Below are 15,058 nucleotides of genomic sequence, written 5' to 3'. Positions count from 1 at the left end.
AAAAGAGAAAGGGAGAAGAAGGGGGAGAAGAGAGGAAGTGGGAGAGAAGAGGAACAGAGGAAGGAGAGAGATGAAGAGAGGGAAAAAAGTGGAGAGCAGGAAAGAAAAAGGAGAAAGAGGGAATGCTCATGCGCACAGCTGCACTCTATCCGTCACTGCTTGGCTCTGATGAGAAAAAATAATAAATTGTGCTTCAATGTTGTCTTTGCTGCTCCTCCGGGAGGCTGGGCAGGAGAAAGAAAACACCATCAATGTGATGGATGCAGAATAGGGGAGGAGGGAATGTGGGGACAGGTTTAATTTTCTGCCTCCCCTTTGCCCGGACTGCAGGAGTGGGACAGAGAGGGTGAGAGTGAGGAGAGAGTGAGTGAGTGAGGAGGCACAGAGTGAGGATGTGAGCTCTCTGCACCGCTGCTGCTGCTGCTGAGGAGGGGCCGCGGCGCCATGGCCAGTCTGTACCAGAGCACAGAGTCCTCCTCCTCCCCCAACAAATACCTCACCTTAAAAGACGTGCGGGAAGTCAAAGAGGAAACGACCATCGACGAGAAGCTTTTCCTGCTGGCCTGCGAGAAAGGTAACAGCCTCTGTCTATCCGCACTGCCTGTGGGAGAGAGAGAGAGAGGGATCTTTGTGCAGAGTGTGTGGCCGCCACACAGCAAGGCGGGGAGTTCATCTCCTGTCAGGAAAACCTGGGGCAAAGTCTGCTTTCTGTCTGCCATGAACCACCTTATCTGCGACCTCCACACGCGCGATTTGTGAGGACTGAGTGTGTGTGGGGAGGGTATAAATATTCTTGCTTTTTTCATTCTGGAGCAGTCCCCCCCCCCCCCCCCTGCAGTATGTGACAGATTGCCGGTTTGAACTGAGCAGGCAACAGGACTAAAACATGAAAGCTTCTGGTTAATCCCCTGAGCATTGAATGCTCGCCAAAAATGTGGTGTCCAATGATAAATTGTGTATATAATAACGATGTGAACAGTTTTGGCGTGAGACAACATTTTCTGCCTGTGTTTATGTAATGAAAGTGATGGAAGGGCAGCATTGGAGTTCTGTGCATCTTAAAAGGATGCTTAAATTCACAGAGCAGTAGCTGAATAAACTACATGTTGGGTACTGGTTGACTGACACCAAATGACACCACAATAATCCAATTCAAAGGTTCAGAAGACACCGTAAATTTATTGGAGTGGCTCTTAACTGGTTTGTTATTTGGTGGGGTATTGGCAACGTAAATCCAGAGGCCTGGGCTAATGCTCTGGGGGTTCAAATCCCAGTAAGAGGTCTCACAACACCAGGTTAAAGTCCAACAGGTTTATTTGGTAGCAAATACCATAAGCTTTCGGAGCACAGCTCCTTCGTCAGATGGAGTGGATATCTGTTCTCAAACAGTGCAAACAGACACACAAATCAAATTACAGAATACTGATTAGAATGCAAATCCCACCAGTGCAGTCATAGATCATAGAATCTCTACAGTGCAGAAGGAGGCTATTCGGCCTATTGAGTCTGGACTGACCACAATCCCACCCAATCCCTCTCCCCATAACCCCACATATTGACCCTGCTAGTCCCCCTGACACTAAGTGACAATTTAGCATGGTGTTGTACCTGTAATTCTCAGATATTTTCGACCAGTTTGTTTACTCAAAGGTTTTACCCCGGTGCCCTGATTTACAAGATGGACAAAGGACAAACACAAGTAAAGGTTCCATAAGTTTATTAATAATAACACGGTTTACCCTTAAATTACCCACATGAAACAAGAGGATACCCCAGATTCATGTATACTACCCGCAAAGATGGTTTGGTTAAACTGCAGGCCCGATTCTCTGAGTCCCTCTGATCAGTCGTCACGAAGGTGAGTCTCGATGGCAGCTGTTTCCTTCCTTCCTTCTCTGGTCAGTCTTCCGGATGGTCAAGGTCAACTCATTCGTCGAGTCTTCACTTCTGGTTTGTCTGAGATCCGTATCTTTATCCCCCTGCTTGCCTGCCTTTCCAGAAACTTCTCTGGCTCCCAGCCAATGAAGTCTCGGGAGGGGCTCCCAATACCCCGTGGGTTTCTTGATGTCTGCCTGAGAGGACACCGGGGCCCACCCCCAGGTGTCCATCTACATGGTGCTGCTTACATTCAACCTGTTGCCATATAAGGTGACAGAAAGTCTGGTCCGATCTGGGCTTCTAACCCATCTTCTAACAATAGGCCAGTGTATTTCAATGGGGTGCAATGATCTCCTGCTGGGTCTCAGTAGAGTGCAATGATCCTTGATGGGCCAGGCCCAGACATGTTCCTGTGTCTTTGTATATTTGACTTTCATCAAGTCTGGCCTGCCTGAGGTTTGACTGTGTTTGATTTTAATATGCCCAATTCTTTAATTTAAGATATTCAATTTAATCAGCCTTAAAACTAGGCCCTGATTATATTACCACAATGGCCAGTCAACCTAACCAGCACATCTTTGCACTGTGGGAGGAAACCAACGCAGACATGGGGAGAACGTGCAAACTCCACATAGACAGTGACCCAAGCTGGGAATTGAACCCGGGTCCCTGTCACTGTGAGGCAGCAGTGCTAGCCACTGTACCGCTCCTAAAACAAGAATGACACACCTAGACCAACGAGCATAAAGCTAGTTACTCAGCTAGTTATCACTAATGTCCTTCAGGAAAGGAGATCTGCTCCGCCATCCTGTTTGGGGCTACATATGACTCCAGATCCATGTGGTGAGAGGCTGGGAGAAGGTGCAATTTGGAGGGGAAGGCCCCAGTTGCTTGACTGGGGAAGAAGGATCTTGGAGTAGGTGAGTTTAGACCAATGGAGGCGAGAACTGGGGGTTGGTGGGGGGTATGGGGGTGATGGGGGAATGGTTGGGGACCAACGGAGTTTGGGGGTTCAGGGGGTAGTCAAAGGATGGGGAGGATGTTGGGGACAGTCCCCTCTTCCCCATGTGGGCTGCTGTGGACAGTGCCTCAGTGCCCAGTTCTGGGTAACGGGTAACAGGCACTAGATATGGTAGCCTTTTCCTGCAACAGATTGTGCCAGTATCCAGGCAGGGTGAGCATTGGTAAGTTTCTGACTATAAGAAACGTTTATTGATCAGCAGTTTGGTCTGAATGCTTACCTCACAGGTACTTTCTCACAATGTGTTACTCACAATCGGTGTCACATCCAAGTACTCAAGGACCAACTCCCCCAAGGCCTAAGGGCTGGGAAAGAGAACATTTTGGAGACCTCTTTAATCATAGCCAATTGTTGACAAGGGTATTTTCAACTCCATCCCACATCACCCAGTTAGAGAGAAGCTCGGGACTCCGCACGTGCCTATGGAGACGATGAAAACAATCTCACAAATGAAGAATGATGAAGCAGCAGGTGGCCCCTACTGAAATTTTTAAGCAGGAGAGGAATGAACATTACATCTTGATGCCCTCATCCTACACATCTGGAATGAAGAAGAAGTCCTGAATCACAGAATTGTTACAGCACAGAAGGTGGCCATTTGGCCCATTGTGTCTGTGCCGACCCTCCAAATGAGCATCATGACTTAGTGTCTTTTCCCCATACCCCTGCACATTGTTTCTATTCAAGTAGCCTTTTAATGCCCTTTGAATGCCTCGATTGAACCTGCCTCCACCACACTTGCAGGCAGTGCATTCTGGACCCAAACCACTTATTGAGTGAAAGTGCTTTTTCTCACATCACATTTGCTTCTTTTGCAAATCACTTTAAATCTGTGTCCACTCGTTCTTGATCCTTTTATGAATGGGAGCAGTCTCTTCTTATCTACTCTGGCCATCCCCCTCATGATTTTGAAAATCTCTAACAAGTCTCCTCTTGGGCTTCTTCTGACCAGAGAGAACAGTCCCAACCTCTCCAATCCAAATTTCCCATCCATTTAACCATTCTTGTAAACCTCTTCTGCACTCTCTCCAATGTTTTCATATCACAGTGTGGTGCCCAGAACTCTAAGCAGTACTCCAGCTGAGGTCTAACAAGTGCCTTATATAAGTTCAGCAGAACCTTCTTACTCTTGTACTCTCTACCCCTATTAATAAATCCCAGAGTACAGAGATAATGCCACCACAGTGCCATGTTTAATCATTGTTATAAATTTTGTAATTTTTTTACTTCTCCAGCTTTTTAATCCAGTAATTAGTTGATCAATGCGCTCAAATCCAGTATAGCAGATAAAAGGATTTTCGTGGAATATTGAGAGTGAATAATTGAGTCCCCTGTTTTGGTAACATTTCCTCGTTGCTAATGCTTCATTTCATGTCAACAATCTTCATACCTGTTTTGCCTGATTACTAATACTGAATATTAATATGTTACTTCACGGCTATTTTATGAAATCATTTGTCTGTATTGTGAAGTGTGAGGACAGTGTACATGTTAGGTAATATATTTACAGCCCAGGAACAGGTCATTCAGTCCACATGATCCTCCTCTCTATTTATTTAATAACATGCTATTTACATATCCTTCTATCCCATTTTCCTTCTTGTACTTATTTAGCTTCGCCTTAAATGCATCTATTCTATTTGCTTCGATCATCCCATACAATTATTAGTTCTATATTTTCACTGCTCCTTTATCACTTTTACCATTTATTTGTTCATGCGGCACAATGGCACAGTGGTTAACACTGCTGCCTCACAGCTCCAGGGATCTTGGTTTGATTCCCGGCTTGGGTCACTGTCTGTGCGGAGTCTACATGTTCTCCCCGTGTCTGTGTGGGTTTCCTCCGGGTGCTCCGGTTTCCTCTCACAGTCCAAAAAATGTGCTGGTCAGGATAGTTGGCCATAATAAATTGCCCCTTAGTGTCCCAGGATGTGTAGGTTAGAGGGATTAGTGGGGTAAATGTGTGGGGACAGGGCATGGGGTTTTTTGCTTTTAATTTAATAATGATCAATCCTTTCAGAGCTTATTGCTGCCTGCATGAACAATCATTACTTTTGACTTATAAGCATAAATATAAACTTTGGTCAGGCAGCTACTGTAATGATTCCACCCGCATATTATCATGCTTGCAATTCCTATCAGTGTTTGCCATTCTAAATTCCTCTATATACATTTATAATGGAAACCACCTCTGAAAGCATTGTAGTTACACCTTCCCGCCTCCAGGTGCTGCAACAATTGTTTTGAGCTGATGGCAGGTTTAAAAATTAGAGGGAAAATGTCTTTTAAAAAATGAACTATTTACAATCTCATCTAACACTTGGGTAAGGAAGATTGACTCTTGTATGTTTGTGTCTATAAGAAAGCTACTTCAGACGTGTGTATGTGTAGTTTTCTTGCTGAAAAAGAAAACCTCACATTATAATACAAACCTGTTAACAATGGGTGGTTTAAGGAGTTTCCAATTTCCTGGAACTAGCAGCAGTCTGAGGGTTTAATTTCAGGGTAGGCATCGATGATGGCATAAACTACATGGGCAAAATTGCAGTGCTCAGTGGGTGGCTTGTGAACTCTGAAATTAAATGTCAGCCGATTGCTCACTCCACACTGCTAATTCTTAAAACAAAATATCGGTAAGATGAAAACATACTACTGCTGGATTAAGGCAGCACTGAGATGATGCTAAATAACAGCTGTGGGAAGAAATTCTGGCATCATCTCTAAATGCTGCTGTCACATGGTTCATCTTATATATTTAAAAGGGTTGCAGGTTGCTTTAAGAGCTGATCACATGATTTGATGGTGGTGACATTAGGGTTTTGCATTCAGTTTGTATTCTGTGCAGTGAAGAGAACATCTCTCAACAAAACCCGTGGTGTGTTACTTTGAATCTACTTGTGCAAACCATGCTCTTTGCTTTTTATTAAAACCCACAACCACTAACATAGTTAGCACATTACAGTTTACACGAGTCTACACTAAAGATTTTTTTTTCCAATGGATAGTCAAATTCTAAGCTCAGATGGAGCACATTATGCCCAAAGAATGCACCATGGAAAGAAGCAGAATAAATTGTTTAGTACTCAATACAGAAGACTTTATAGTCTGTGGCTAATAGATAGACAAATTAAAAATCTGTGGAATAAAGTTTATTATTCACTGTTTGGACTGCAAGCATGAGGATAATTTCATTTATATTTCAAGATATGTGTATTGCTGCAGGTGATGGTCATTGCTTAACTCTTCCACTTTACCTTGTTTGCTTTTCACTTCTAGAATACTGTAATGACTTCAATCAGGCCATTGAGGTTGGCCTATTGGGGTATGAACCCCCTGATTAAGGATCCACAAAAAGAATTCCCTGATCCATCAATTGGATCCTTAATCAATCAGGGAGTCTTTGCTTTGTACTTAACTGGGAGTGCCAGTTCCTCTGACACCCCCGGAGGTAGACTGCTGACTGATGGCACTCTGTGTACTGCTGTTAGAGTTTGTCATAAAGGGATTTTGGGGAAGGGACTTTTGCCTTCACAGGCTTATTACAATTACGCATGACAAGGTGTTAAGAGCTGTCACTATCTAAGCTCAGATTCTACTTTGCTCATGAGTTAGTCATAGAACTGGCGTCAATATTTAGGTCTGAAACTTCAAGCAAAATAACAACACAGAATATCCATTGCATGTCTTTAATGCAGCAGAATATTCCTAGATGCTTTACAGGAGGAAATTCGGAGGATCCCTCCTGTAAAACACATGGCCTCCTGTTTCCCCCCCCCCCTATAAAAGGTGTGGCTGCCAGTGAAAAATTAAAGAATGCATTGAAGGCCGGAATAGAAGATTGTAGATTTCTCGGTGTGTTGTTGGGTTAGAGGAGGTCGGCATATTAGGGAAGGAGGAAGTCAGATAGATTTCAAGACAGGATGAACATTTTAAATTGAAGGCCTTGCTGGACCTGGAACCGATTGCGGGTTAGCGAGCAGAGGGGTGATCATTTTCAGTCACAGCGCTAAAAGAGGAACTTCTCTCTTTTCCTTCATTTCTGTCATTGACCATGAATGTGGAACTATCACTCTCTGAAACGTTCAAGCTCATTTCAGAAACCTGCCTCAATAAGCAACCTTGCTCAGAGAGACCATTGGCATTTTACTTTGTTTTTCAATTGGATGTGGGCATCACTGGCAAGAACAGCATTTATTGCCCAACCCTAATTGCCCTTGAACTGACTGGCTAGCTTGGCCATTTCAGAGGGCAGTTAACATTGCTGTGTGCCTGCGGGTCACATGTAGGCTGGACTGGGTAAGAACACCGATTGCCTTCTGCAATAGTTAGCCCCTTTAGGGGGGCGGGGGGGAATCGGAATGGTCATATGACCAGGATTGCCCAATGGAGAACGGGCGCAGGGATCAAAGTGAGCACTTTTGTAGCCAGATTAATCCGAGAGTTGAGAATGAATACATCAATTGTAGCACCTTGTATTTAGTTTAAAGTAATGTAAAGTTTATTTATTAGTCACAAGTAGGCATACATTCACACTGCAATGACGTTACTGTGAAAATCCCGTAGTCGCCACATTTCGGCGCCTGTTTGGGTACACTGAGGGAGAATTTAGCATGGCCAATGCACCTAACTAGCACGTCTCTCAGACTGAGAGGGGAAACTGGAGCACCCGGAGGAAACCCACGCAGACACAGGGAGAATGTGCACGCTTCACAGTGACCGAAGCCGGGAATCGAACCTGGGTCCCTGGCACTGTGAGGCAGCAGTGTAACCACTGTGCCATCATGCTAAACCTATTGTTGTTTATTAGCTAACTGGTGGTTGTCAATTATTGCACTTCCCTAAAGGGCAATTAGGTTTTTAACAACAGTCGACAGTGGTTTTATGATCACCTTAACTGAGGCTAGCTTTCAATTCCAGATTGTACTGATTGAATTACAATTCCACCAGCTGCTGTGGTGGGATTTGAACTTGTGTCTCCAGACCATTAGTCTTGGCCTCTGGTTTACTAGCCCAGTGCCATTACCATTACACCGCCGTCAATGACAACAGTATATGACAACAATAGAAAAATTGGAAAAAGTAGAAATGCTTTTAGGGATGGAATTAAAATCCCAGTTGCAGCAGAGCAGCAATAACTTTGGTTCTGACATCATAGAATCCTACAATGCAGAAGGAGGCCATTCAGCCCCTTGAGTCTGCACCGACCCCAATCTCACCCAGGCCCTATCCCCATAACCCCATGCATTTACCTTAGCTAGTCCCCCTGACACTAAGGGGCAATTTAGCATGGCCAATCCACCTAACGCACACATCTTTGGAGTGTGGGAGGAAACTGGAGCACCCGGAGGAAACCCACGCAGACACGGGGAGAACGTGCAGACTCCGCACGGACAGTCACCCAAGTCAGGAATCGAACCCGGGTCCCTGGCGCTGTGAGGCAGCAGTGCTAACCACTGTGCCACTGTGCTGCCCCATGTGTTGGAACTGATTTAGAAGTTTGTGATGTTTACATGGGCTGCATAACGAGTAACATGTTCCATTCTGGAACACTTTTATTTCACATCCTCCGCCCTAAACATCATCACAAATGATTGTATTTTGCGTGAAGCACTTGCTTTTTTTAACATTAAATTGGATGACATAAAGTTTTTAATATCTGCCACTCTGGTTGTTTCAGGAGACAATTACATGGTCAAAAAGCTGCTTGATGAGAAGTTCAGTGAGCTGAATATAAACTGTGTGGATGTGCTGGGGAGGAATGCCGTCACCATAGCAATTGAAAATGAAAATCTGGATATCCTGCAGGTTCTCTTGGAACGTGGTTGTCAGGTGCCAATATTTCGCATTGCTAAGTGTGTTTTACTATATTCCAAACGTAAATCTTTTAAAAGTTGAGTACCTTCTTTCTATTTGTTCCAGACTACAGATGCACTGCTGGTCGCGATTAGTTCTGAGGTTGTTGGCGCTGTTGATATTCTTCTCAATCATCGGCCCAGACGATCGTCCAAGCCAACTATAGCGGTTAGTGAATTTTTGTTCCTTCTATGCTCTGTGCAATTCCCAATGCTGCTTTTAGTTTTGCTGTACCATGCACCTTTTTCCAGCTCACCGGTAGCCCTGTGACCTACCTTAGAGTCCATTAAGAATTGGCGTTGGGGCCTGCTGTTTACAATCAATATCAATGAGGGGATCGAGTGTGATTTTTCCAACTTTGCCGACAGTGCAAAGTTAAATGGGAAAGTAAGCAGTGATCAGGATGCAAGGAGATCGCCGAGGGATGTAGAATGGTTACGTAATTGGACTAGAAGGTGACAGATGGAGTATAATGCAGAGAAATGTGAGTTTATTTACTTTGGAGGGAGAATAGCATTTGCTTATCCTTGCACACGAATCTTAGAAAGTTAATATGTGGTTACAGCACACAATCAGGAAGGCAAATGGTATGTTCACCGTTTAATGCAAGAGGGTTGGATTATAAGAATAAGGAAGTCTTGCTGCAATTATATAGGGCTTTAAAGGCCATATTTGGAGTACTGTGTATAGATTGGATCTCCTTGTCGAAAGAAAGGTATAAGAACATATGAACTCGGAGCAGGGTTAGGCCATTCAGCCCCTTGAGCCTCAGAGACTTGCCTTATATCCCTCCCTTAGAGGGGATGCACTACCGGTTCATTGAATTGATCCCATGGATGAAGAGGATAATTTGGGTAGAATTGACTCACATTCTCTGGAGCATATAAAATTCTTAGAGGACTTGGCAGGGTAACTGCTGAGATGCTGCTTCCTCCTGGCTTTTGCAAGCAGGGGTCATTCTCTCAGGATAACTGGCCAGCCATTTAAGATTGAGATGAGAATAGATGTCTGCACTCAGAGGTTTATGAATCTTTAGAACTCTCTGCCCTCAGAGAGCTATGAATGCTTAGTTGTTGGATATATTCAAGTCTGAGATTGTTAGATTTTGGGCATTAAGTGAATTTAGAAATATGGGCCGGAATTGTACTGTCTCTGGGGCGGGCGAGGCTTGTAGAACGGAATTCTCTTGCCCGAGTGAGGCCATAAAATCCCGCCCATGGAGTTAGTATGAGAAGGTGGAGTTGCTGGAAGAGATCAGCTGTGATGTTATTGAATGGAACAGCAAGCTCCAGGGCTAATTGCTGCTCTTATTCCATATGTTCTTCTCTATACCTTTTTCTAATGGACCATTATATGAATGTTAGGCATTTCACTTAATTTTATTTTAACCTTCTCGAGCTTTGAGAAAGAGTTTTGCTTCCAACAGGCTCTTCCTTTGAACAACCCAACTAGGACTGGAAGCCCACCGTAAGGTGAACTATTTTCAGAGGGTCTGGGGCTAGAAATAAAAAGAAGAATCTTTGATCTGGACCTGTGGCAGAATACAGTAATGCATTTATGCTTCAAACAAAATATTTAGCAGATTCATAATGTTTATTTGATCAATGCCTCTTCATGTGGGTTTGGGCGTTCATCCACAGGTTGCAGTGATGGCATGGGGCACAGCCTAGTAGAATCCTGGTTGGCTGTAATAATAATTCTGCGGAGGCAGAAGTCCCTTCACCAAAATCCCTTCATTTACAACTCTCACAGCAGTATACAGAGTGCTGGTGGTCTACCTTTGGGCAATTTTCTATAGAATATAGGCTAGCAGCCATGATTATCCAAACATTGAAATATTGATCATGGACAGACTGTTTTGGGGAAACATTAAATTGAAGCGAGACAGCACTCCTGCAGGGGATGAGTTCTGGCTCTCTGTGTTCCCTGATCACTTTTTAGCGTCAATTCAAATAGCAGCATAGGTACAATTTCCTTTTAACCCTCTTGATTATGGATGACATATGGGTTAGCGGAGAAGACAGTGGAAGAAAAAATACTTTTAAAAAAAGTTTATTTTGCTGTATCGTTGTGTTTAACCAAAGGTGTATTGTATTATAGTATAAAATAAGTTTTTCTTAAAAAAAATACCATCACTCATCGAAGGAAATGACATTTGCCTGTTTTTTTAAACTGGCTTCAGACTAAAAGGGGAAAACCTTCCTTTCTGCATTAAGCTATGCTGCAATGACCTATAAGACTCACAGCACTTGCAATTAAATTAACAAACAGCGAGAGGTCTATCTGAAATGGTAACTAAAAAAGTTTCCCTCCATCACTTTCTTGTGTGATCGCGACATAAATGAAAATGAGGTAGGGTTCATGGAAAAATCTAACTTATTTAATTTGGCTGACGTTCCAGATGTTTGCAGAAGGATCAATGCAGATTTTGTGTAACATTAGCAAGTACAGACCATTGATTGATCCTTCCATTCTGGAACGAACAGCAACACCATAAAGTTAACACAACAAATACTATCTCTAGCACTTGAACCCTTCCTCTGCTGAATAAACAGGGTCCTGGACAGTTACACAACAACTACTGTTTCTGCCACTTGCGATGTTGACTAAATCTACATTGATTTTTCCAAAACAACTGTCTCTACTGCTTATGCAATACTTTTTCTGAATAAACAGGGACTCCATACAGTTCCATATAATGTCATCTTTGTATTAACTGTAACCCCAATGAGCAAATAAGAACTCTGTAGAATTACACAATAAATTATGATCCTCCTATGTTAATCCTTAACCTGCTGAAGTCCATCAATAAAATGAATCATCCTTTTAGAAAGTTCTGCAACATCTTTTCAATTTTTCTTATTTGTAATGGTCATTTGTACTTTTTAACTTTAAAACAGTGAGATTTACTACAGGTTTTTAGAAAATGCTCCATAAATATGTGTAATTCTGACTCAAAACATATCTTTAGCATCATTTCAGCCTGTACTTTAAGGCCCTAGTTTTACTGTGTTATGGCTTGGGCATTCAATATGCAATATATTAAGTGTGACACTATCTTAATTTTAGCAAGGTTTGAAAGATTCCCTCATAAAATGCCTCATGTGTCTGCTTTTGCATGCCAACGTGTGTTGAATTACAATTTTAAAGATCTAATCTTCTTTAAAATCACATTACTCTGGGTGATAAACAAATATCTGTCACATAGTAAGTCTAATAGAAACTATATGCGTATGTGTGTGAGAGAGAGAAAGACAACAATAAGTACAATTGGCAAGAAGCTTAATTTAAGGCTGCAGGTTTTGAGTATTAGGTCAACAAATTTAATGTGATGGTATGTTTTGTGATCTAGGTTGGAAGTTTTCCCAATGTCATACTGAGTCAGTCACATTTCATTCTCCCTGGAGGCCTACTTGCAACTGGTGGGGCCTAATGTACATACAGGAATGTCTAATGCTTGTATTCTGCTAAATTCAACCCCCTAAAATGCTGGATTCTCCTTTTCCAAAATGAGTTAATATACCAACATAAATGTTGACCACTGCTATTTGCACACACAATTTTGAAACAAACAAGACTTTTTTAATGAGCAATATTTTAATTAATGATTGAAAAAGTTGAAATCTTTTGATTCCATGTTTTGCGCAATTAATCAAAATAATTAATGCAAAATTGTCTGTTCAGTTTAGTTTTCAAAACTATATTAGTGTAGACGTGTAAAGTAATGTTCACTATTGAGTTTAATATTTCTGACTATGTATAGCAAGAATGAAAAATGTGCGTTTGAACATAATTTATTTTAAATCTAATTGGTGATTTTCTTTCTTCAGATTATGTTCAAATTTTAATTTAAATACACAATCACAGATTACACCATATTTTCAAGCACTTTATTCAACAACATTTGTAATTAAAACAGACATTAATGTTTACCATACAACATTTTCCTCCCCATTGTGACATTTCACTTATATTGCTATCCTGTTACGGATCCCACCCTTCCAAAATTCATTGCTCTAATACTTCCTCTATAAAGATACTCACCAAGGTTGCCAACCTTTCCTTGCTGCAAATTGACCCTAGTGTCAGGGGGATTAGGAGGGTAAACATGTGGGGTTACGGGAATAGGACTTGGAGGGGATCGTGGTCAGTGCAAACTTGATGGGCCGAATGGCCTCCTTCTGCACTGTAGGGATTCAAAGAACAAAGAACAATACAGCACAGGAACAGGCCCTTCGGCCCTCCAAGCCCGTGCCGCTCCCTGGTCCAAACTAGACCATTCTTTTGTATCCCTCCATTCCCACTCCGTTCATATGGCTATCTAGATAAGTCTTAAACGTTCCCAATGTGTCCGCCTCCACCACGTTGCCTGGCAGCGCATTCCAGGCCCCCACCACCCTCTGTGTAAAATATGTCTTTCTGATATCTGGGTTAAACCTCCCCCCCTTCACCTTGAACCTATGACCCCTCGTGAACGTCACCACCGACCTGGGGAAAAGCTTCCCACCGTTCACCCTATCTATGCCTTTCATAATTTTATACACCTCTATTAAGTCTCCCATCATCCTCCGTCTTTCCAGGGAGAACAACCCCAGTTTACCCAATCTCTCCTCATAACTAAGCCCCTCCATACCAGGCAACATTCTGGTAAACCTCCTCTGTACTCTCTCCAAAGCTTCCACGTCCTTCTGGTAGTGTGGCGACCAGAACTGGACGCAGTATTCCAAATGCGGCCGAACCAACGTTCTATACATCTGCAACATCAGACCCCAACTTTTATACTCTATGCCCCGTCCTATAAAGGCAAGCATACCATATGCCTTCTTCACCACCTTCTCCACCTGTGACGTCACCTTCAAGGATCGGTGGACTTGCACACCCAGGTCCCTCTGCATATCTACACCCTTTATGGTTCTGCCATTTATCGTATAGCTCCTCCCTACATTATTTCTACCAAAATGCATCACTTCACATTTATCAGGATTGAACTCCATTAATTCAATGATTCTAAATCAGGCAGTTATGGAACATTCAATCTATTGTGAAAAACATTAAAAATAATAAGCAGTGGATTCTTATGCACTGTGTTACACTGGTGCACTCTATTCATTTTGCTCTCTGTCTTTTGGTTGGAATTTGTCCAAATAGAAGCTAATGCAGAGAATTCAGAATCCTGAATACTCCACCACAATGGATGTGGCTCCTGTCATCCTTGCTGCTCATCGCAATAACTATGAGATCCTGACTATGTTGCTGAAACAGGACCTGTCACTGCCAAGACCACATGCAGTAGGATGTGAATGCACATTGTGTAATGCAAAGAACAAGAAGGATAGCCTGCGCCACTCTAGGTAAGTAAAACAGCATTATAATAGAACAATCGCTTCTATTGCGATTGAAATTGCGAGCAAAAACTGATAGCCAAGTTCCACACACATGAGGATGGCTTCAACCAGGATCTTGGGTTCATGTCACACTATTTGTAACCCCCACGACTTGCCTGGGCTTGCAAAATCTCACTAACTGTCCTGGCTGGAGACAATACACACCTCTTTAACCTGTGCTTAACACTCTCCACTCACATTGTCTGTACCTTTAAGACTTGATTACCTGTAAAGACCCGCATTCCAACCATTATCTTATAAATTGAGTTTGTGTCTGTATATGCCCTGTTTATGAACACAACTCCTCACCTGAAGAAGGAGCAACACTCCAAAAGCTCGTGCTACTAACTAAACCTGTTGGACTTTAACCTGGTGTTGTGAGACTTCTTACTGTGCTTACCCCAGTCCAATGCCGGCATCTCCACATAATAAATGCTGGTCAGCCAGTGACGTCTATGTCCCATGAATGAATAAAATAAATCCAATATTTCACCACAGCTGAAAGTCTCCAAAACTGACAATATCCTTGTAAATCTCCTCTGTATGCTGTCTGGTGTAATCTCATCCTTCCTGTAATGAGGTGATCAGAACTGTATGCAGTACTCCAGCTGCAGTATATCTAATGTTTTCCCGTCCTAGCACAATCTCCCTGAGTACTCTTGCATTCTATACCTTGGCTAATAAAGGAAAGTATCCCGGATGCCTTTTCAACTATCTTATCTACCTTTCCTGCTGTCTGTGGGGATCTGTAGACAGGCACTCCAAGATCCTTCTGTTCCTCTACACCTATGTGTTTGTCTCTGCTTCGCAGGCCTCCCCAAAGGCATTACTACATTCCTCTCTGCATTGAATTTCATTTGCCACTTTTTTGTCCACCTGCCCATTCCATTGATGCCGTTCTGCAGTCTATGGCTTCCTTCCT

At 42.8% G+C, this 15,058-nt stretch overlaps 1 protein-coding gene across 3 annotated transcripts in view; it reads left to right on the top strand.

The window, feature by feature from the left end:
* The first annotated feature begins 386 nt into the window (after positions 1-386).
* Positions 387-15,058, top strand: part of trpc1 (transient receptor potential cation channel, subfamily C, member 1) — a 67,690-nt gene continuing 53,018 nt past the window's right edge. For all 3 annotated transcript variants that reach the window (XM_078205695.1, XM_078205687.1, XM_078205680.1), the window contains exons 1-4: positions 387-574; positions 8,577-8,728; positions 8,819-8,920; positions 13,901-14,103. In XM_078205695.1, coding sequence (XP_078061821.1) covers positions 445-574; positions 8,577-8,728; positions 8,819-8,920; positions 13,901-14,103 — 587 coding nt within the window. In that variant the 5' untranslated portion in view covers positions 387-444. The remainder of the gene's footprint in view (positions 575-8,576; positions 8,729-8,818; positions 8,921-13,900; positions 14,104-15,058) is intronic.

Source organism: Mustelus asterias, chromosome 3 (assembly GCF_964213995.1).
Source record: "Mustelus asterias chromosome 3, sMusAst1.hap1.1, whole genome shotgun sequence".
Lineage (NCBI taxonomy): Eukaryota > Metazoa > Chordata > Chondrichthyes > Carcharhiniformes > Triakidae > Mustelus > Mustelus asterias.
Note: the sequence above shows the minus strand (reverse complement) of the source record. Positions and strands in the feature narration are given on the sequence as shown.